The sequence below is a fragment of the Epinephelus moara genome, chromosome 22 (assembly GCF_006386435.1).
Source record: "Epinephelus moara isolate mb chromosome 22, YSFRI_EMoa_1.0, whole genome shotgun sequence".
Taxonomy (NCBI): Eukaryota; Metazoa; Chordata; class Actinopteri; order Perciformes; family Serranidae; genus Epinephelus; species Epinephelus moara.
The window spans coordinates 8,682,209-8,705,454 of NC_065527.1; the positions used below are offsets into that span (position 1 = coordinate 8,682,209).

The 23,246-nt window shown below is 42.2% G+C and overlaps 1 protein-coding gene across 1 annotated transcript in view; it reads left to right on the forward strand.

Annotated features, from left to right (window-relative positions):
- The first annotated feature begins 10,412 nt into the window (after window positions 1–10,412).
- The window catches only part of arid1ab (AT rich interactive domain 1Ab (SWI-like)), a 57,530-nt gene continuing 44,696 nt past the window's right edge, over window positions 10,413–23,246 (forward strand). The window contains exon 1 of the mRNA XM_050034602.1: window positions 10,413–11,681. Within this exon, the coding sequence (XP_049890559.1) occupies window positions 10,782–11,681 (900 nt within the window). The 5' untranslated portion in view covers window positions 10,413–10,781. The remainder of the gene's footprint in view (window positions 11,682–23,246) is intronic.

Sequence of the window (23,246 nt, forward strand, 5' to 3'; positions counted from 1 at the left end):
AATCAAACCCCATTCTCGGAACCCATCAGCTGTATTCGGCATCTGACTTCCGGCAGACGGCGATACAGCCTCTGGGGGCAGACCCCCGATTTTTTGGCATTCCGGTTTGATTTAGCGGAGGTGGCGAATATCTGTTTCCGACTTCCGTTTATATACAAGTAAATATGCTGAACCATTGCGATGGATTCAGAGTTTGCAGTGACGCCAATTATGTTCCGCCTCGTTAGTTCACCGCACGGACCGTTTAACCTGGCAACAACTGCAGCCGGCTCAAACGTGATTGGTCAATATCACGCGGACTACAAACAGCCTACAACCGGAAACCAGGGCTCTTTCGCTCTTCTTCCGGAGGCAAGATCTCTGGGGTTTGCCTACAGACTCTACATTCACTGAATGTAGAGTCTGCATAGAGACTAATCAAACCCAAACTGGCCAAGGTGCTCTGAGCATGCTCCACGATGTCTGCCCCGGGCTTTGGTCTGGAAGTTGAAAGCGTTAAATGCGTAACAGAAGAAGAAGCCGGTCACAACGTGGTGAAATCTACGTCCAGAGCCATGCATTTTTGGATGAACGAAATGTGCAAAGCTGTAAAGTTGTTCACCATGGCACCAGTTTGCTGCTAGCTAACCATTGCTAACTTGTTTGTCGATTGTTTGGTCTGTGACGTAATAGGTAAACCGGAAGAAGGTCCAATACTAACAAGCTGAAGGAGGCATATCTCCACCTATCAGTCAATAAAGTGACACTCTTCCCGTGCTTGTATACTTGGACAAGGACAGTAGTCCAATTAAATGGCCTAGTCAAGCTATCACCGTAGCTCGACTTAACTGTGCATGTAAATGTACACGCTGTTGTTGTTAGTGTGACATCACAGTGATTTGGTCTATATATAAGGTTAATAAACAATACAAGGTAACCCATTTTTTGTTAAAGCTGTGATTCCTTATTGATTTTTTCATTAAAATCCAAACAGACAGCTGAGGATAAAGGGGGCTACAAGACATGTGGAATTCGTCCACAATATTTTGCACCTTCCCAGTATGTTTTTAATTGATTCCCATTCTTGCGCCTCTCATCTCACTCAGAGACTGAGAGCTTTTTAATGAATCACTTTCAGTTTGTAATGCTTCTGTAACCTAATGCTAAGTTGTGTTTGGGCCAGTTGTCTGGAGGAGACAAGCCATACTACAGAGACACATGCCAAACAAAACCCTTGGTTGGCACTATGATGTGGGCATCATGCCTTTGCCAGCCTTCACTCTGTAGGGCCTGTGCCAACCTTTTATAAATGCCCTATTTGGCAAGAGCTGTGCCCAGCAGTGTCTCTTAAGGTTCTGGTTCAAATACCCTCTTCAAATGTGAACCTGATCCAAATCCTAAATGATCCAAATGATGCGTTCCAAATTGTAAGCTCTCATATCATATTCAGAGGAAACCGTGGATTATGTTTTATCAACTCGACTGGCAACAGATGGAGAAAAGCTGGAAAGTCATATGCACAGCCTCGTTTTACTTTATTGTCACACATTATAGTAGATTTTGTTCGTTAATCTCGGCATCCTCCTGCCTTTCCACGCATGGAGGAAAGAGGTGGCAGCTGCAGCACATCAGCGTTCACGGTTTGTTTTCTTAGTATTCAGCTTGGAGGTGTGTCACCCAGAATCGCAGCAAAAGAGCAATTACAGCTGAATGTCCTCTCTTTCATCAGCATTTCAATGCAAAGATTTAAGATCCGACCCCCGGCCAGCACCACTCCTATCTTCAACCTTGCCCCGCAGCCCTCAAGCCAATTATCAGCCCCAAAGAATAGTCTCTGCCCTCAAAAGCCTTGTAGTCCCCTATCTCGCAGCCTCCCTACAGAGTCAAGATAAAGTTTTGTTTTCACAGTTGACTGGTGGGTGGTGCTGGACCCCCTTCACCCCCCCACCTGCTGTCCTAGCATAGATGCAAAAGGTCATGCCTGAAGTGTGCCGCCACACAAGGGGACAATTCCCAACGGAGGGGCCCTTAGGTCGTCATCATGGCCACATAGGTGCCTTCACTTGGAGGCCCTGTCTTCCCATCAAACCCAATCTATCCTGCTGTCACTTTACAAGCAATACGTTTTATATGCCAAAGTTTTTCCTCCTTCAACAGAACTCTCTTGCTGTTTCAACATCGACTCCGCCACCTATCTCGTATCAAACTGCTATGCTAATGTATTCCAATTTCTCTTCATCGCTGCCCTTTGTAAGTTAAGGCACTCATGCTTGAAACAGCATAAACATCAGCCCCCATAAGAGGGAAGAGTTCAGGCACAACAAAAGGCGCATCTGTAAACAATAGGCTAAAAGAGTGGGACAAGAAAATGATTCAGCTGGTAGCAGCTGAAATACATCCAATTTCAGTATATGAGAAGATTGGTCTCTTGAGCATCTCAGGGGCCCAGGGAGTGAATAACACCGGCCGTTTTTCAATATAATGCCTTGTATCAACATACTGATATTACACATAGAAAATGGTTTCTCCATAAAATGCTCCTTTGGTTTCTACACAGACTCTATTTTCCTTGCTGGGTAAGTACAGATGCTTGTGATTCTTTTTTTCCCCATATCCATTCATTCGCAGCCAATTCATCTTCTCAGCCTGCCACAGTACATATTGATATATGCTCAGGGGCTGTTCTGTAACAGGTAACTTAATCACTCCGTCTTCAACATGTCAATTTCGTCCATCTCTGCCAGCCCGCTCTGCTGTTCATCATGTCTGCATTACAGTTAGCTATTTCAACTCAAAACAAACGCAGGTCCCCCGACTGCCACCATTGATTGCAAACCTATGGTTTCTGAATCGCTAATTCAAACACGCGTATTTGGTTCAATTATAGTTTTAAATATTCATAGCCCAGTCCATCTTTCTATCTTGAATCTACTGCATGAGCAGAATCTAAAGGCCCCGTCTATCACCCACACATGGAGGGCAGCACCTTAACATTAAAACACAGCATCTTTCATTTTCACCTTATCATTCGAAAACAGATGAATGTATTCTCTAATGACCTGTGATGTGCAGCTGCAAAATGTATTTCTGAAAGCATTTTGATGCTTCTCATTTGTATTGTTTATGAACACTATAAGTTTATGGAGATATAAAGTGTTCAAAATCTAAAAGCGATAAAACATCAAATAAATAATCACTTAAAACTCAGTTTACTATTATTAAACTTTGCAACAAAAGAAAATAGTTGTGAAATAAGGGACATTAAGAGCGATAAAATAACATTCAATTAAATTACGACGGTGAACTCAATGTCTGGTAGACAACAGAGCTAGCCGACCAACCTGTTCTCATTCCCAGGTCATCAAATACTGACGTTTTGTCACAGCCCTTGAGTTTTAAAGCGACGCCCAAGGAACCTTTAAGCGTCTCCTTTTCCACCAAAATTAGCATGTGTTTGCGGCTTTTTTTAAACACAGGTAAACCCACTAAAAGGTTACAGACTCCTTTCCCATTGCCAGTAGACCGGAGCTGTGTCATGTTTGACATCAAGAACAGGCCAAGTTAGTAAACAGTAGAGAGGAGCATAGAGGCAAGTGAGAACTTTACGGTGGTCACTTCTTTTATCTTATTTATTCAGTCTCTCTCTCAAACTAGACGCAGACTAATTTGAACTGATGCTTAAGTGCTGATTAAGAACTGATGTCATTGCATCTCACTGGTAAAGGAGCTAGAAATAGCATGTTCCCACAGGTGTTGTGTTCCCATCAATGCAGATCAGAGGTGGAGTCAAATGACGCTACTGCAGACGCTGTAGACGCCAGAACTGTTGCTGTAGATCATGAGTTGCCTTGGGTGCTTGCTGCCGCGACGCATCCAGTGTGAACAGCCCGATCAGTTAATATGGGTCCCGAAAGCAAGCAGGCAGAGCTCCATGGAAAATTGGCGCACTTCGTGGTGCTTCTGTGTTGAGTTTTGTTATTTCGCAAGACACAAACTGAGGTCTCCTGGGTAATCATCTTATTTTGTTTGACCCATCCGCCTTGTATGCAGATTTCTTACTCTTCATACTACATCAGTTGCTCTCAGTTTGAAGTATTGCCACAGATGGGTTTACATTAGTGTTTGCTGGAAGCCTTGTGCATGCAGAGGTAACTTGGCGTTGATATCACATGCCAAGGGGCGTGATAAAGCATCGATATTTGACCATCTAGGGTTAAGAACAGGTTGTGCTTACAGCTATCAAGCTAGCTATTTCAAAGTGCTTTTCCCCCCTTAATATCTCTTAATGCAAATACCAACAAAATATCAGGGAGAGTAAACGGCACAAAGAGAGAAAGAGAGGTGCTGGGACTGACTATTGCTAGCATGTTCCCATGTTGACTGTTAGCTTGCCAGCTAGCACCACTAGTTTTGCAAAGATGTACGGAAGACTCTCCGTCTTTTTCTGGTGTGACTGGTCTGAAGTACTTCTATGGGATTGAAAAAGATATATTTACAGATATAAAGTGCTAAACTTGAGATTGCGAGTACATTTTTTTAGAAGCCCTGGTTAAATTTTCCGCTCTAAGACCACTGCACGGTCTTTCTCTGCTCTTTATATTGGCCTTTCCCCGCAGCTGAAACGCTGACAAGATGCTCTGTGTGATTTGCAGGGATGGAACCGTTTGTCAGTCTAGGAGGAGCTCACATACTGGGCTCTGTGACCCACAATGGATCGGTTCCCAGTATGCTCGCAGTGATGAGTTCCCTTACGACAGAAATGATTCCCTGCACGGTTTCTTTTCATCCTCCCTGAAAAGAGAGTGAGCACTTCTCAGTCCTCGTAGGGTGGACACCGTAATTTTGACTGCTCTTAACCTTGCCTGGCTTTGTTGCGATCGGGGGTCCTTCCTTCACTTCACTTGAACACACTGCGAGAAAATAGAGTGTTTAGAATTCAGTGCCAGTGCCTGTGTGACTGTGCGGACTTCATGAATTCAGAGAATTTCGAAAAAATGCCCCCTAGCAAATTATCACCCCACACACACAAAAAAAGGTAGATAAAAGTGCTCCAGTGTAACCTGAATATGTCCTATCAGCTTTGATTTGAAAGCCTGTCGTGGGGCATTGAGGTCCCCTGGTCTATTTTCACCTAAGGAGCACAGAGGATTTCACTGCTTTGGAGAGAATAATACAAGGAGAGAGGAGCAACTGATTGAATGTCTGCTAAGCAGTTCAGGGTGAGCTGCGGCTCTTAAAAAGTTTGATCCCATTTGATCAAATCATGTAAGAACAATGGCTGAAAGATTAATCTGAAATATGACCTTACAAGGCAGTGGAATAATTCCACAAGTGCTTTTTTAGATATCCTTTCATCTGTCAGCACTGTATGTTTGACTGAACGTATGCTGAGGCTCTGACGGCGGCAGTATGAAACTGATTGTCCACATTTATTAAGGAACCCTGGAGGAAACCACGTGGGGCTTTTTTTTATTGCGCATTCCTTAATGCTGGACTGTTTACAAAGAGGTGGGTGTGTGTTTGTCAGGTGTAAGTTTAAGCGGCAGGTTCCACGCGCACACACACACAGCGTCTGGGAACGAGCCGGATGCCCATTGCACTTCGCAAAGTGGCACTTCCTTCCTCTACACACTCCAGACTATGCGTTGAACTGCTGCCTGGCAACCATCTGGACAGGACCCAACTGTTGTGATTGTGTGTGTGTATGTGTGTGTATGTGCAGGGACAATGTCACTGTGGGATTACCGCTGATGTTTGGTGCAACTATGTGTTAATGACGGACTCTTGACGGCCATAAATTCTCAGTGTGTACATTATTGTCAGGTATGAGCTGTGTCTGGCTATAGCACACGAGGGTGTGCACCGTGCATCAGTGTGTGTGTCTGAATTCAACTCCACTCTTGTTAGGAAATTCCACGCCACATTATTGGGTTGTCTTGGTGATTGTATGGCTCCATTCCCAGACTGGATCCAAAGGGATTAAAATAAAGGAAAAAAAAAACTCCTGAATGATCAGTCATCAGTTAACTCGCTCAACAAGAGTGACACTTTTACTGTTCAAAGCTGAGATTAATTGAAGAAAGTTACTACATTAAAAATGCATATTTAAGAATATCAAAGGCGTACATAAATTAGCAGAAATAGAATATTTTGGCTTAGTTAAGTTGGTAAAATATTTATGGCCCTAGCCTGTCCACTGAAATTTGTGTTTTGCATTTATAACTAGATTTGATGACATGAATAATGAACTCCCTCTAACTCTTTGCATCTTTAAATGCAGCTTTTTTCCGCCACAGCTTCCATTGTTACTTTCCTCCCTCTAATCAACCCTTGATATCAATTTAATAATGATTACAAGAGAAAGGATCGACTGGATGAAGTCCAAGCCGCTGCCTTGGTGACGAACGGGGAAAGCCGCGGCATCAGGCCGAAGGTGATGCATCACGGTCATCCTTGCAGGGGAGGTGGCGGTGGGGCACAAGTAAACACTCTTAAATCATCATCCTGGGACAGATGGGGGGTGTCACATGACCCCACCCCCTCCACCCCCCCTCCCGCTCTTTCGCTCTCTGCCTCTCAACACTATTAACTGTCAGAGCAAAGAGCCAAACGTGACAGAGTCCAGGCAGCTTTCTGTGCACTAATCTAAAAAAATAAAATTTTTCCTTTTTGTTTGAAATATTTCTAACGAGACAAAAGACAGGCATGGGGCACGATACTACGAGGCCATGTGGGAAGTGTGAATCTCATGCTACATGAGCCAGACAGGATTATGACGGAGAATTACAGTGAGAGCTTTTCATGGTAACACTTTTTCATCAAGTCATTAGGTGACTGGTGGGTGGAAGCAGTTATAGTGGTGACGACATGAACAATCGTAGCATCAATTGTAAACTACTGGTGCCTGTTTTCTGATTCCGCGTCAGTATTTCAGAGTAAAAGTCTTTCCAAGTGATATCAATTAAGAATAGTATCCCTATTAATTCTGTGTTGAGGAAGGCCTTGTGCTTGTGTTGAGCTCGTCTGGACGTGCAGCATGGCGTTTTAAAGAACACCATATCCTTGTAAAACAAGAATCACATAAATAAATGCATGACACTCTTAGCTGCACAGGAGGTCTTTAGCATCATGTTGTTGCTCTCCCACTGAGATTTAACATACCATATGATCTCGGTGCTTTTAAGTTGCTCTGCAGCTGCACACAGACGGCTGAACAACAGATAAATATATTTCAAGGTGAGTGCTGAAAATACAGCACATTTTTGAAGCCATGTCTAAAATAAGACCGGGAAAAACAGAGCATAGAAAGCAGATTGTAGTGCTCCTTTTTAAAAATATGAAAGAGGGAAGAAGAGAGACTGCACCCCTTGATAATAAACAGCAAGTTTATGCTAAAAAGAAAAAAGAAGCTCCCTACCCCCTCCTCCCTTACAGCCTAGTCTCTGCGCTTTCTGCTAACACACACGCACGCACACACACACACACATGCACACACACTCCTCCCTTAGCCTATATAAGCAGACAGCAGCTGAGCTGACCCCCTCCACCCTGCATACTCTCCTTTATTAAACACACAAAAGCTGTCTTTGCAGCTTCAAAATACATGTGGATATTTTTTGTTGGCCTCAGAGTAAAACTTAAAGTAAAAGAGGATCTCTTTTTCCGCGGACAGAGTGAGCAATGTGAGCAGAAAGCCCCGCATTGTAGAGAGAAAGGGCTGAGCAGAGCAGAGAGCTGCTGCTTCCCATCCCCCACATTCACATAGCAAAGTTCTGCTGCTTTTGCAAGCGGTGATGGTGCCTTCACGTGCTCCACGCGAGGCTCGGGAACGCACAGTGTCGCAGCATTCTCGTGCTGTGTGGTTAGAAATAAAACACTCTATACTCTTATATGAGTGGGGATTTGTTTGCTTAGATTGTTGCTTATATGCCTTGTGTATCTCAGAGCCACTTTACAAAAACACACGCATTTTATTTCTGATATTATTTCAAGGGAAAAAGGAAAATAGGAGAGCTGATATACAAAAAAAAGCACACTACATCTTTCCATATGAACACATACAAACACTATTTTCCATGTCCTCTCATTTTGAATACCTGTGTGCATACTGGTGCGTTAACACAGAGGAAATGTAATACTTTTTAAATAGTATTAGCCTATATTTTCACATGATCTTGTGTTGAACTTTATATAAATGGCACCTTCAAAACAAAGCTACAAAATGCTTTACATAAAAAGAATAATAAAGCTGTGACTACATTTCTACTAAATGTTTGTATTGTAATCTATATTATTTATAATCCTAATCATTCCTGTATTGTGTGCTGCTGAGGTGGATAATGCCCCAGATAGATAGATAGATAGATAGATACTTTATTAATCCTGACAGAAATTAATGCACCCACTACCTTGTTACACAACACAACACATGCAAAGACACATGCATACATATGGATAGAGGATCTTTTATGTGTTTTGGTGTATAGTACAAAGCTGTCACACCCTGCAGCGACTTTAAAATACCAAACAGGCCACTAAAGTAGGCTTTTGCATGACGTTTCATACTTTCCTTTCACATTTAGTCTCTTAGTTTTGCACTGTATGAGTCATTCGTTTCTGACTCACGAAAATTCCGACAGCCTCTGAAGGCAGCACGAAGGCTGCTGCTGCTAGGAGAGCGCGAGGCAGGCAGGCAGAGAGCACGAAGAAAGGGGGTGGGGAGGGAGAGAGTGGTGGAGAGGCACAGGGTGTCTATTCCTATTAATTGTATAGGACGATTTTGTGCTTTTCTCGCTCTCGTGCGTGTTGGCGTGAGATTTGAGTTTTAACAGACAGCATATGATGTGTTGGATCTCAGTGGCCTGATACACTGTCACTTTTCCACCACCACTGTTTCTCTTTTTGTATCTTCACTTCCTGCTCTGTGACTGGCTCAGTCCATCCCCCATCCTTCTTCCTTTTCTATCCTCTCTCTCACACTCACACACACACTCTGCACACACTGCACAGACTTGCACAGGTTGTGATTTCATGCTTTCCTCTACTCTCCTCCGCTGTCCTCTCCTCTCCTCTGCTCCTGTGGACACATGGACGCAGTCACTTCCACCCATTAGCCCACTCTAACAGAAGATGACATTGTAGCCTATTTTGTTCCACTCCTTTAACGAGCTAATAAGATAAAGTGCACAAATGAACGTAACACAGATGAACACACACAGCTCATGCATGAAGCAATTTTTGTAATCAGAACGGTTGCATAGTTATGGCTGACTTCAAGGCAGAGTAGTACGGTGCAGGAAGGGGCATTTTAATAGATTTACTTTACACAAAGTCTGTGGCACTGAGCAGTGCAGCAGCCTTGTATATAAAACCATAAGGCTATTTAAAACATAGTTAAACTGAAGTTGAATATGTCTCCAGACCTGTAATTCTGTTTTTGGTGGCATGTCCCCAGCAGAAAATGTCCCTGTGTTTAATGGCAGGGCTGCTAACTTTCAATTAACTGTCAGAATCACACAATGCACACCTTCCACATGCTCTCACGCCACACATCCATGGGCAGATTATGAGATAACAAGCCCCTGGGTGCAGATATGCAAAAGTCCTCACCACCTCTCCTGCATAAGAGCAAGACACACTGAGACACAGATGGTTTAGCCTTAAAAATGCACAGTTATTTAACTTATCTTCACAGTATTTATGCATCTGTTGCAGTTTCGTGTAATGTGTGTGTGTGTGCTTTATTTTGGGTCATGTAGTTAGTTTGAAGTCATTTTGAGTCTCTTCCTGGATGTAGTTGTAGCCTCGTCTGTGCTACATACACAATTTAATAATGTTTGAATAGGATATAATATCAGAATGGAATAAAAATGCTGTAAAATAAGCAATAAAGTTGAACTGTAGGATGAAATAAAAGAAAATATAGTAATATAGCACCCATTTTTTATCAACACTTACCGTGGCAGTGTTACACTGGAGTTTTTCATAGATGATAACACTGAATATTTTATTAATATTGACCACCAAACTTCAAAATTTCCAAAATTTGGTCACCTATTCTTAGTTTAATAGCAGCAGTAAGCATGCACGCATAAATACGCTTTGTAAAATGTGTATTCTTTTCAAATCTAAATCTCACTCACTTACTTTGTCAGCCAGCCCACTGCTGTGTATTTTCATTAGCATAAGCCTTTTCGCCGTTCAACACTTAATTAGTCTCACAATGACCGATACTTTATGCTAACAAACAGGGCTTTTCGTACACGTCGACATTTTTATGCACGAGCTCAGTTTAAAGCGCATTAGACCCACAATAATGGCTCTTCTTGGGTATAAACAATGTTGTTATTAGACAGGGCAGTCCGGATCCACTTCTCACCGCGGACTCCGCTCCGGGTTTTCATTTTCTCGCGACAGGTCGGTAAGATGGCTGTGTCTCGCGGAGCCTCGTGCTGGTTTGGTTGATTTCTAGCTCGCGCTCTCGTTCTGTAACAGAAGCCCCCCCTCCAACACACACACACTCACTTGTGTCGGTGAAATTCATTTCCCTGGCTCTGTATTTATATATTCTTTCTTTCACAAACTTTCCCCTCTCTGTTTTAACTTTAAACGGAGTCGCGGTGGATTACCGGATACCGGTCCGGGCGGAGGGCAAAGGGGGGAATGAACCGGGACAACGGGTACGTTGTTATAAATATAATTGTATTTATATTCAATGGTTATTCGGAGTTTGATTGTGAGTGAGTCGCCGTGCTGAGAGAGAGGTAGAGAAAGAGTGGGGGAGAGAGAGAGAGAGGGATATCATGGCCGCTCAGGTTGCCAGCGTCGCCACTCTCAACACTAGCCCGCCATCCGAACTCAAAAAGCCGGATCGGGACCCACAGGAGGAGTCGGTACCGGGAGAGAAACAGCATGAAAATAAGGAACCGGGACCTGACGGCGGATCTCCTGGCCAGAAGGAGCTGCAGGACGGGACCGATGCTGGAAATGCTGGGGGAGGAGGGGATCCTGACATGAAGAACGGCAACGGGAATTTGCCCAGGGTAAATAATAATAGCAGTAATCAGAATGATTCAGGCGGGCCCGAAGGGAATAACCATCCCGGAATGGGACACCACCACCCGGGCCCCTTTCCTCCACCTCCTTACGGTTACAACCAGCACTACAGCCGGGCCCCTTTTCATCAACATGGCGGACAACAAAGCCCTGGCATGGCAGCTGCATCGGGGCCGGGCATGATGGACCCTTACCCCCCTAATTCACACGAACACGGCTACCCCAACCATTATAACAACTACAGCCCTTTCCAGAACAGGACTTCTTATCAGGGCCAAGGATACGGGGCCATGAATTCCCCGCGTAACAACCAGCCTCCGGCGGCTGGGGGGCAGCCAGGCAAGCAACAGCCAGCAGGAGGAACCACAGCTATGGCTGCCTCTTACAATAATCAGAGGTATAACATGGGAAACCAACAACCTACGTCTACGCCAACTTTAAATCAGCTTTTGACATCCCCTAGCTCTGCCAGGAGCTACCCGAATTACCCCCAAGGAGACTATAACAATCAGGAAGGGGCCAGCAAGGGGCCAGGAGATATGGGCAGCAGTCAGTATGGTGGGGTCCATCCGGGTTGGCAACAAAGGACCCACCATCCGCCTCCCATGAGCCCGGGAAACACTGGACAACCTCCCAACAGAAATCAGGTAAACTCCACTTACTGCACAGTACCACTTTGACTCAGTTAAAGTCACCCAGTAGCTCAGGAAAAGCACTGTAGAGTTGCATATTGCATTGGACCAGCCATTGTCTATGTAGCAAGAGCTCTAAAATGGCTGCCTCTCTCTCTTTCTCCCAATACCACCCCCTGCAATAGTGTTTAGACACAGAAAGAAGCCACATATTCTGTTGGAAACAACTTCCCGAGTTGTTGGTGTTAGTGTGTGTCCCTGCTGGGTACAGGGCAAGAGTTTGACTAAGTAGAGCAAGAGTTTGTCAGGAGAAAGTGTGTGTGTGTGCAGAGGGAGATAAGGCGATATTTCTTCGCAGTGCTCCTCCAGCCTCATTGTAGACAGAAGTGCTGTAACCACTGTTATTTCTGCGAGAATCCGCGGCGAGATAGCGTCTTTTAATGTGCTGTGCTCCCTCCAGTGCTATCAAAGTTGTGTCAATGGCTGTCAAGGCAATAAACAAGATGCAAATGACAGCGATAGCCGTTAAATAACATTTGCATAATCATTAAGAAAAGACCCCTCTGTCGGTTAAAAAGCCTCCGCACGGTGAGGTGGAGATGTGTCTCACAGTCCAGTGAATGGCAACAATTGCATCCGCTAAGTGTTTACTCGGATCAAAGTGTGATTGTGACCGCGATTGATTCATCTTGACGGAGGGTTTCATTCATTGTGGCTCGGTTCGGCTCCGCTCTCCCTTTTTGCCCCTGCGCCTCTGCTCCATGTGCCGCCTTGTAAACACGGCCCCGCTGGTTAGAGTTGGCAAAGTGCAGATTGCCTTTGCTTTGGGATTTGAATTATGGAGGTAAAATCCTGCTGTCAGAGCCAGGAGACAGTTGGTCTTAGGTTGACATGCGAGCCGAGATCTGATTGGCTCCCCATCCCTCTGCTCTCGGCCATTTATAATTGCATCTAATGGAAGGCTGCAGAAAAACAGCCCCCTCTGCCCAGTTATGTGTTCCTCCACCGTGTCAAGACAACATAGTCCCTGTGTCTTTTATGTCATTATATTTATTTTGATCACTATTATGTGCATTTTTGTAGCCTTAAAACATACCTATATTTTTGTGCATATAAATGCTGTGAATGTTCTCCCACATCAACAGAAACATGCACCAAAAACCACAATATTAATTTCAGAATATTAACTTACTCCCTGGTTGTGTCTATTTAAAGTATTTTGAGAACACAGTTCCTCCCACTGCAGTAATTTGCATGATGACTGTACTCGTGTGGATCCACCATTGTTTTTATTTGTATGATAAGCTCACTTGTGCTGAATCACATCTCTACTGTCATTTTCAGCTGCTGACCTCTGACATGCTCCTGAAGTTTTTTGTTTTTTTTCTCACCGTTGGGTACACTGTGTGCACTGCTTGTTGAAGTTGGCTGACTCTGGTACAGCACATAGAGTAGGTGTGGCCATGTAGCCCCATTGTACAAGTGTGTTTTCCACTGTTTCCAGATCAGAAGTTGAGGAGACTTGTGTGCTCCGACGTCTCGCAGCCACGTGAGAGGGCTGGACTGGCTCCAGTTGTGTTTACAAGCAACTAAGGTGTCAGCCGAGTGTCACAGCTTTTTTTTTCCCCCAGCAGGTTACAATAGTCTAATTTGCTTCCACATGCAGAGAGTGTAACCATGTCAACAGTGCTCACCCACATCTCTCTCTCCAGTGATACCAGCCACATGTGTAGTGTTTTTACTCTACAATTAAGTGTCATGGGAAACATTTGTGCAGTGTGCACCGCCACCTTTACGGCACAGGACTGTTTTTGTTATTGAGATGCATGAGGATGATTCTGTTGTATACATACAGCATTGTCATTAAGGGCAGAGATGTGATTTCCAATTCACTTTGACAGAGAGGAACATTTATTTAATTTTCTCTATTACAACATTTTGAATTTCTTTAAATATTCAAATTTGAGCATCACATGTTTCTGCTTTTTCCTGTCAAACTTTGCTTGATGCATCTGTTAACCAAAGATGATAGACCCTTTACGACAAAGGTCGTGCTTTATGTGTATTGATACATTGATTTAGTCCCACAAGAAAGCAGACACACTGTGTTTATTACTTTATTTCCAGCGAAAGAGTCGTCTTCAAGGACAGACTGTTCAGCTATAGAAGTGATATCACCACATGTTGCTTTAACTTAAAAGGTGCAAGCTATTCACATGTGTCAAATGCCACTTTGCTGCCTCACAGCAAGGTCAATTGTGGACACTTAGAGCAACACGGTGCGACTTCGCACATTCACAGCGCTCTCTAAATGTCAGTAAAAGGATTTGGTTCCAATAGTTTTAACTCAAACGTCCAGATATTCTGCGATTCGACATCAGTAGCTGTAGACAGCATTGTCGTATTCACTGGCTGCAATGATCTGTGATTCTTTACCAAAGGGTTAAGGAATGTCAGGCTGATGAGTCTTACTAAAGTGCCGCTCACTGCTGTTTTGAGGAAAGTTTGGATTTCCCTTTTTCGTTCCAATTTGTGGCTTCCTGTGTGCAAGTGTCAGTGCCCAAGGCCAGCTTTCAACTTTGGTAAACAGGATAAATTGACAGCATCTTCGTGGACATTGAGACGGGCACTTGTTTTATAGTTGAGCTGCTGATGCTGTGGGGTGAACTTTTTTATTTTAATTTATTTATTTTTCACATGAAATTGATTAATGTTAACCATCAGACATGATTCTTCAGATTGTGTTTTCAGCTATGTTTTTAGTGAGACGTCAGAGATGACCACGTGGGTCGTATTCATATTTATTGCAGGGTTCCTGTGGATCCTTCAGAAGACTTAAAGGACATTAAATTCGTTAATATAAAATTAAGGCGTTAATTGGTATTTAAATGTCTTAAATCAATCTTTCAAAAGCCTTAAAAATGCTAAGACATGAAGTAGGATATTATTATCTTTTTAACTGGCATATTGCATCTTAATATCTCAAAATAATTGAAATCTATTAAATAAAAACTTAATTGAATGTGTCGTACATTAACTTTGAACAGAACAGGATGGAGGAACCAGCAACGCTCATTTACCAAATCCAAATGACAGATGAACGTGTTTTGTTCAAGGCAAACCAGATGGATAGTTTTATGATAACATATATGTTCGTTGTTTTCCGTATGTTCCACTACAGAAAGTTGTACATTTTTTCAGCATGTGAACTAGATTATCTAACTTTTGAAGTAGACAAAAAAGTAATGTTTTATGTTACAGTAAATATTTAGGCAAAATTGTCCCAAACCCAAAGTAGTTGATGTCAGTTTGTGTTTTGGTTATTGTTAAATTGGTTCTAGATTTCAGTCCAGGCAGCTTTAAAAATGTCTTATGACTTATTTCAATCACATTTAATTTTGATTGATTGAATTTTTGTTAAGAAGAAGTAGAGTTGTTTTCTGTTGCTCCTAAGTATCAGTGTTTCTTAATTGCACTTACATTTTTTTTTAGCATTTCTTAGCTGCCAGTTTTGCATGTGGACTAGCCTCAGTAACACTCATCTTATTGAATAAGAGCATTAGTCCTCGGTAGGTTAGTTTTATCTTTATTTGTGGTTGTGTTGTGGGCCGAGCGATATTTTAGGTGTCAGATTAGAGGCGTGAACTCGGAAGAAGTGTCTTATCATTGCTGTGATGTCTAAATGTCTCAGAGAGCAGCATGCAAACAACTCTGCCGCCACTTTTCTTCAATTTATTGTTATAATGCTTGCTGTAGGCGACAGATTATGTTCGTGGAGACACAGTATTACCAGTAATGTTTGTCTTTGCTTATGCTCATATCCTGAATGTGATATCCACTTGTTTTCTTAAAGGTCTGGTGTGTCAGGTTTAGTGGCATCTAGAGGTGAGGTTGCAGATTGCAAACAACTGAAACTTCCCCATGTGCCTAGCGTGTAGGAGAACTACAGTGGCCGACATGACGATGCGAATGGCCCTATTTAGAGCCAGTGTTTGGTTTGTCTGTTCTGGGCTACTGTAGAAACAACATGGTGGACTCCGTGGAAAAGGTCCCGCTCCTTTGTCGATATAAACGGCTCATTCTAAGGTAACAAAAACACAACAAGTCTTTAGTTTCAGGTGATTGTACACTAATGAATATCGTATCTCATTTCTGATATACCCCCTACACACTGGACATTAGTCTATCCCAACACTCTTAACACCTTTTCGTCACTAGATTGTCAACCATGCTGGTTTTTTATATGAGCTACTGTGCTTTCATAGCAGTTCTTTGCTGAAGAAGCTCAATCTCATTCTTATTGTGCAAGTGGAAGAAGAGAGTCTGCTGGGAGGGAAATTGAACAGTTTGGTTGTTAAGCACAGTTAAAGGTAGCAGAAACTGTATTTTTGCAGGAGGCAGACGGGTTTGTATCAAGATCTCATTAGTGTCACTGAATTGGGAAGAATTAGAATCATTTAGAACTGGAACTTTTGCAGGAGTTTTTTGTCTTGGTGTCAGTGGTGCAGGTGCAGAGAACACATTACTTTAATGGATATAATCCCAAATGTGGTACCGGGAGGAAAAGACCACTCGCATGGGGCAAATGGACGGAGAGATGAAGTAAATAGTTTCCAAACAGTTGTCAAATCATGACACAGCGATGTCACACGAGGCCACCACTACACACACATTATGCTCAGTCAAAGAACTTGTTATGTGTTTGATGTTTGACTGCAGCGATTGGAGAGTTTTTCACAGACTGTGCAGAAGAGCTGTCCATGATGAGTGCTGTTGGCTGTATTTTAGCAGAGTTGATTAAATGCTTCAACTCTCCATTCATCAACAGCGGCACGATTGGCCTTTTAATTGGCAGATGCATCGCCAGTAATGATTCGATGGATGATTTTTATGGAGCCATTCACCTGCCTTGGGCCACCTGCTAAAGATGAATTAATGTGTTAATTGAGTGGTGGGTGAGGGCTAATATTATGGGTTTTCATTATGCCTTGCACACAAACAAATACTCTGAAGTAGATTGTAGTGGGGTTGTTTTGGATGGTATAACGCCAGGTGTTTCCCTCTGCCTAACACATGGGAGTGAGCCATCAGGGATGCCCTCTCCGCTCTGAAAGGCTGACTTCCCAAATTGAGTTTGAATTAAATCATAATCCAAGACACTTTGGAAACATTTCTCTGAGAAAGTCCCACAGTTGAAAACATAATGAAAAACACCAAACCAAGGGTGTTAAATTGCCTGCTGCTAATAGACGCTCAGCACTGCTGCTGCTGATGTACAAGGGAAGCCCCACTGCAAATTGGAAAGCAGTGCACAAATAAACAGTTTCATGACAGCTTTACGGTGTCAAAAACTCACAAGTAATGAAGATGGAATAAATTTAATATTTCCCAGAGCAAACATTTTCCCCGTCTCTGCATTGTTATTCAAAAGTAAAACTAATTAAAGCATTAAACTGACCAGTATGCTCTTATTTAGCACACTAGAGCTGTTCTAAGTGTGTCATTTGTTTGAGGATGTAATGAAAATCGTATTGGAGATCATACTGGAAATGTGAAGTATACTGGGTGCTGAGTCCTTTACACTGAAGTGGGATTTGAAAGTCATTAAATTTGTATTCTGAAGAAATTTAAAGTCATTACAAAGAAAAAAAGTTAATTAAATGCCAAAAATAAAGTGCTGCAACTAGTGATTATATTCATAATCAATTATTCTGCCAATTATTTTTCTAATTATTTGATTTATAAGTGTCAGAACATACTAAAATCCCTCTGTCACAATTCCAGTTTCCTAAAGGGGCATTTTTTGAAAGTAATTGTTACAGCCCTAATTATGACGATTAAAGTATCCATTCACTCACAGTGTTTGTACTGGAGATGATACATGAATAAAATAATGTCAGGTGAGGTGAAGATGGAAAAAGGTTGCAACTAGAGTCTGATGATTCAAATAGTCGACATTTAAGATGTCACCTTTGAGTCTGGGGACTTGTAATGAGAGGTGCGATGATTAGGTGATTGCAGAAAATGTATCCGCAGCTATTTTAATAATAGATTAATTGTTTCAATTATTGTCTATTCATTGTTAAAGCAACAATGGCAGATATTTTCTGGTTCCATCTTGTCCAGTGTGACGATCTGCTGTTTCTCTCTATTTATATCAATGTTAATTTAATATCTATCGACAGAACAAGACATTTGAAGACAGTTGGCTCTGAGAAGTTGCGTTGAGCCTTTTTTTGCTTATTTTTTCTCTTTTATTTTTATTTTTACAACATTTGATCAAGAAAATAATCTACTGATTAATCCATAATGTAAACAATTGTTAGTTGCAGCCCTTAATGTAGATTGTAGTTGGCATTTTTTAGTATTTGCTGACATTGTGAGGACCAAACTAGGGCTGGGCAATATATTGATATTATTGATATCACGAAATGAAACCAGATGTCATCTTAGATTTTGGATATGATAATATTTTAAGTGTTATTTCAGTAAAGTGATGTAATTTCCTGAAGACTGTTCTAGCTGCTGTTACTGTATTTGATTTTTACCTCAATTATATTCACAGTACTGATGATGTATCAAAAATCTCACTGTGTAAATTATTTTAATATTGCCGCGATATTGATGTATTTGTTAAAAAATACTGCGATATTTTATCGTCTCCATATTGCCCAGCCCTCGACCAAGCAATTGAAAAAATTATCAGTAGATTAATTGATCATGAAAGTGAGAAATATTTTAAGTTATTATTTTTTAAGTTAAGTTAGTCGTTAAGAAAAAAGCCCGAAGGATTTTTTTCTGTCTGATGTTGTTGTAAATTGTTCACCAGATGTGGACTTTTTTTCCCAGACAAATCACGGTATGAGAATTTCACAGTACGATCTCATCTCAGAAAACATCGCAGTTTCACTGTATAACGGAATTTATTTTATCATCAGTCAGAATGACACTGAAAGGAATAAAAACAAAAGGGTTGTTTCATTTTACTAAACATTTTATCACTATAATTAAATCTTGAAACAATTTTGTTAATGGAAGTATAAGGTAAGTAAAAGTAAAGAAAAGTATGTGTAAAAGGTCTCCGCCCAGTTGCATTTTTTAAAATATCGTAGATAAGCAAATGTACACAGTATTACAACCATCAGCTTTTATATCACAGTATACATTGAAACCAGTATATCTATGCAACCCTACAAATCAGGCGTTTTAAAGAAGTTGTCATCTGCTTTCACTTTTAACTATTTTCATTCTTTTAATAGACTAAAAGATAAATTGGTTTCTTAAACACGAGTCAATCAGTTATGAAATAATTGCTGGTTGCGGCTGTCACTGGCACTTTCTGTATTTGAAATGATTTAAAAATAATTCTCATTTTAAACTATAATTTTTGGACGGATGAGTGTTGCGTCACTGGATGTTCACAATCACTAGAAAGTGATCCGCTGTTCTTTGACAGCCGGCGATACACTTTCTAAACTGTCCCTACTCATTCAACACGACACACATTTCCAAGAAAACGCACAGAACAACTTTCAGCTACTGTTGTGACTCTGTTTGGTGGGGGGTTGGTGCCGTGGAAAAGAGGAAGCCCGAGCATTCAAAAAGGAAGTTCACTCTTGGCTCTTTAGTGTGCACTGCTGAGTAATGATTCTCCACAGGCCACATGGACAGCATGCTGCCTCCCGGCAACTGTGTGTGTGTGTGTGTGTGTGTGTGTGTGTGTGTGTGTGTGAGACTGGATGGTGAGTGTGTGTGTACCAGGGAGAAACGGTGTCAGTGATACCCAGGGGAGGGGGGTTGGGTGTTTTGTGAATGATCTTCGTCTGCCCCTGACAGCTGTGTGTATTTGTGTATAAAGTGCGGTAGTTACTCGGTGGTCGTTGCGAGTGTGTGTATGTGTGTGACTGTGTGTGTGTGTGTGTGTGCGCCGCTGCCTCAGGAGCCTCTCTGACCTGCTCTTACTCCACGTGTCACCAGCCATCCGTCTTTCTTTGGTAACATCGCCCGTTTTCATCTCGCTGACAGCCACAGACAGTGTTGCATTTTTCCAAGTCAGTCTTTTTCTTGAGTCAAGTGTTGGATTTGGATCCACACGACCGTTTAATTATCCCTGTGAATTTTTGATACGGAGCACGTCAGAGACAACAACACAGTAAGAAGCTGTGAGTGCTTATAAAGTTGACTACGCCTGCAGGTGTATTGACTTCCACAAACTATCCCGCCAGTATCTGATGATGATGCTGTTGAAATCTTTGCTTTAAAGTGATACAAAAGATAATTTTAATTCCTGATGGTGAAAATTACCAATCTGAAAAATTATATTTCCAGTGTTGCACATTGAAAACACACAGAGGAAAAACAAGTTCCTCATGGACAAATGTCAAACTTGGGCTATTGCATCAGGGCACGCTGGAATGTAAAGGTAATTCATTTCTTTTGACATTTACCTTCTAAAATGCCCCAGATTAGCATAGTAATATCCTTCTCCGAGCCTGTGTGAGACTACAGACTTCATTTACATGACGTATGGTGTGTGTGTTTTTATGGAATAAAGTGGTTAACCTTTAAATTGGTGCAGTTGTTGATACTAGAAGGTAGAGAATGATGCTTCCTCCCAGCTCTCATACAGCTCTCACCTTTGCTCTCTGCAGGGTGAAAAAAGCCATTGGCTCATATATAAAGCGGAAAAGGGGAACATAAGCACACGTCTTTGTCTTCTGTGGAACTCAATCATGATATCTGTTGTTGTGGAGTGTGCCCTCTAGTCATAGCCTTGCTTTCTGTTTCTCCTAATGTGCTATTCAAGTCTAATGTTGTCACAATACCAGAATTTTAAACTTTGATGCAATACCAGTATAAAAAATTAGACTCGATGCCTCTTTCACAACCACTGCAGAAAGAAAAAGTCTTAGGCACACAAACTGGTATTTTTTACGGCCCATGACCAGTCTTAAAAGTGGTGGTAGTTGTTATAGATCACCCACACCATCAGTTTGTTAGTAGGAGAATATTCAAGCAGTGGAAATACTTCCATCTGGGATGCATCTGGGACTTTGGAGGAACGGCCAGCGACAGAACTTTATTCAAGCAGCACCATGACTCAGGCTAGATTTGCTATGTGTGAGTTCAAATAAACACAAGAAGTTTGTGCTCTAGAGAAAGGATCAACACTCAGTGAATAACCTAAGCCCTATGATAAGCTAATATGGCAAAGCTTAACTATACAAACCAATGAGCAGTGATAACTAGCATGTCTTTGGGGTCATCGGGTGGGAACCTCCTTTCACCAGTGTTTCGTCTAGTTGGTCCCACGACACCTCCAGGAGGCTAGACAGTGATCTCTGGCGTCCCAGAGACACTCCCCTAATGCCAGGTCTCACTGCTACCCTCCCCGCACCAACCCGATAACCTCCTTTACCTTACTTACACATGGCTTTCTCAGCCCAAACAGCGCTGCCACCTTCAACCAAACCCAGGCTCCGTACATGCGAGCTCCAGGTAGAGATACAGTGGAGTAGTGGTGTCCTGAGAGGTGAATGAAGTCACGCTACCTATGTATGTTGTTGTAGCTTCTCTGAGCGTTATTGTTGTGGTATCGCACATGCATGTTAGTGCATGTGGGTCCCTATTAGTGTGTAGCTCATCACTGCTACTCCACTGCACTTAAATGGCGGTTAGCACTGATAATAGGATGGCATCATCATGAAAGCACCCGCCATGTTAACACTGTTAGCTTTGTTAGCACTGTTGTTAGCACCAGTAGCTGTTAGCTGCTGGGTCAGCCACCTCTATGTGCAGACAACTTCAGAATCATAGATATGTTCTGATCATCATATTGAGCATCTTTTAGGCTAATAAAACCAGCTCTGTGGAGTTCATTTAGGACAGGCAGGAGCTGGGAGAAAGCCTGTGCACACTGAAGTAATCTTAGCAAAGCAATGGGGGATCAATATTCAGATATTGTGCTACATCTATGTACTATAAAGACAGGAGAGCAGTAACAAGTGCTGAAATAGTTAGCAAATTAATGGATGTGTTGATAAGTAAATAAATGCATAACCGTGTTGAATAATATTTAAGATCTTCTGCTCATTCCAGCTTCTTGAACGTGACGATTTGGTGCATTCACTGTTTGATATCACTGTTTCTATCTGAAACAAATTGTCGATTCATTGATTGGTTGATTGACAGAAAAGCAGTCGGCAACTGCTTTGTTTTTTGTTAAGTTGTTGGTTGAAAATAATGAGTCAGAGTCAAAATTCATCTGTAACAATTCTGGTAATTACTTGCATCATTTTGTTGGAAAAAATGCCCAGAATTACTGCTCTGGGAACCTGTGATTGACATCTTTAACTATTTTCTAACAGGTAATTGACCAGACAATTAATGAGTTAATCATAAAATAATTGGGGAGTTCATTAGTTATGAAAATAATTGTTAACAGCAGCCCTTAATTGAATCACTTTTGATTTTTTGACATAGTTTTCTGTAACATAAACTATAAGCAGAGAGAGTTCTGACTCACTTTCATTGTACACTTCAAAATTAACTTTTCAGCTCTTTATAAAAAGTATACGCACCACTGTGCTTATTTTTAACTGGCCTAAATAATTAATGTACATTTATCATAGAATTAGGCCAGTGTTTACACAAGTTTAAATGCCACCTCTTTGTGCACAGCAGTGTGCCAGGCGTCCAGTTAGCAGCCCGTTTGATACGGAGCCATTGTTTTGTTTTTGATTTGGTAGGCTCATGGTTAAAAAAAGAGCAGCCGGTGGTCAGCAGGGACGAAGTTACACAGACAAAAGCGACAGCGAAAAGGCTGTTTAGTGTCATTGTTTCTCGCTGGTGTGGCAGGTGACAGTGATTTATGCACCAAAGACACATTTGAACAGTATTTGCTGCCTGGCTGATACTAACTGTGTTGTGATGCTTTAAAATGTGGTTGGCTGTAGAGAAAGCAGTAACTGTTGTGGGCATGATCCCCTGACCTGAAGATTTGCATGGCAGTGCCCGAGGGAGTGCAAATTAACACTCCAAACTGTCTGTCCAGAGCAGTTCAGTCCGTCAAGGCCTGAAACATGATGGAGACAGTCCTGCACGAGCCTTTTCCCTCCGTGTTTTAGTGGAAATTAAAAGTGTACAGCTCTGCCGTAATGCACAAACGCCATATTCCATTAAAATTACTGGTCTGTGATTCACATTATGACCAAGCATGTTTTCCTCTGGTCGTGTGTGTGTGTGTGTGTGTGTGTGTGTGTGTGTGTGTGTGTGTGTGCAGAGCAGTGTGTCTGACATCAGTGTCAGAGTTGTGACTCTAACCATGAGGCAGGCAGTGACCCAGCCAGGTCCTTAAGTGGCTTCGCCTCATTCAGTAGCCAGGGTATTTTTGGCATAGTAGTGAGTGACACACTTACCGTAATGGGTCGTCCAGGGTGCCAATGGTCAGCCTGAATAAGCATCCTTCTCAGCAGCGCGAGCCGAGCCTCGGCAACGTGATGTAACCGATCACTGTCTTGCCTCCAATGCTGACGGAGGAGTCTCTGCCCGCTGAACGCACCAAGTGGCTTATCTCGGAGC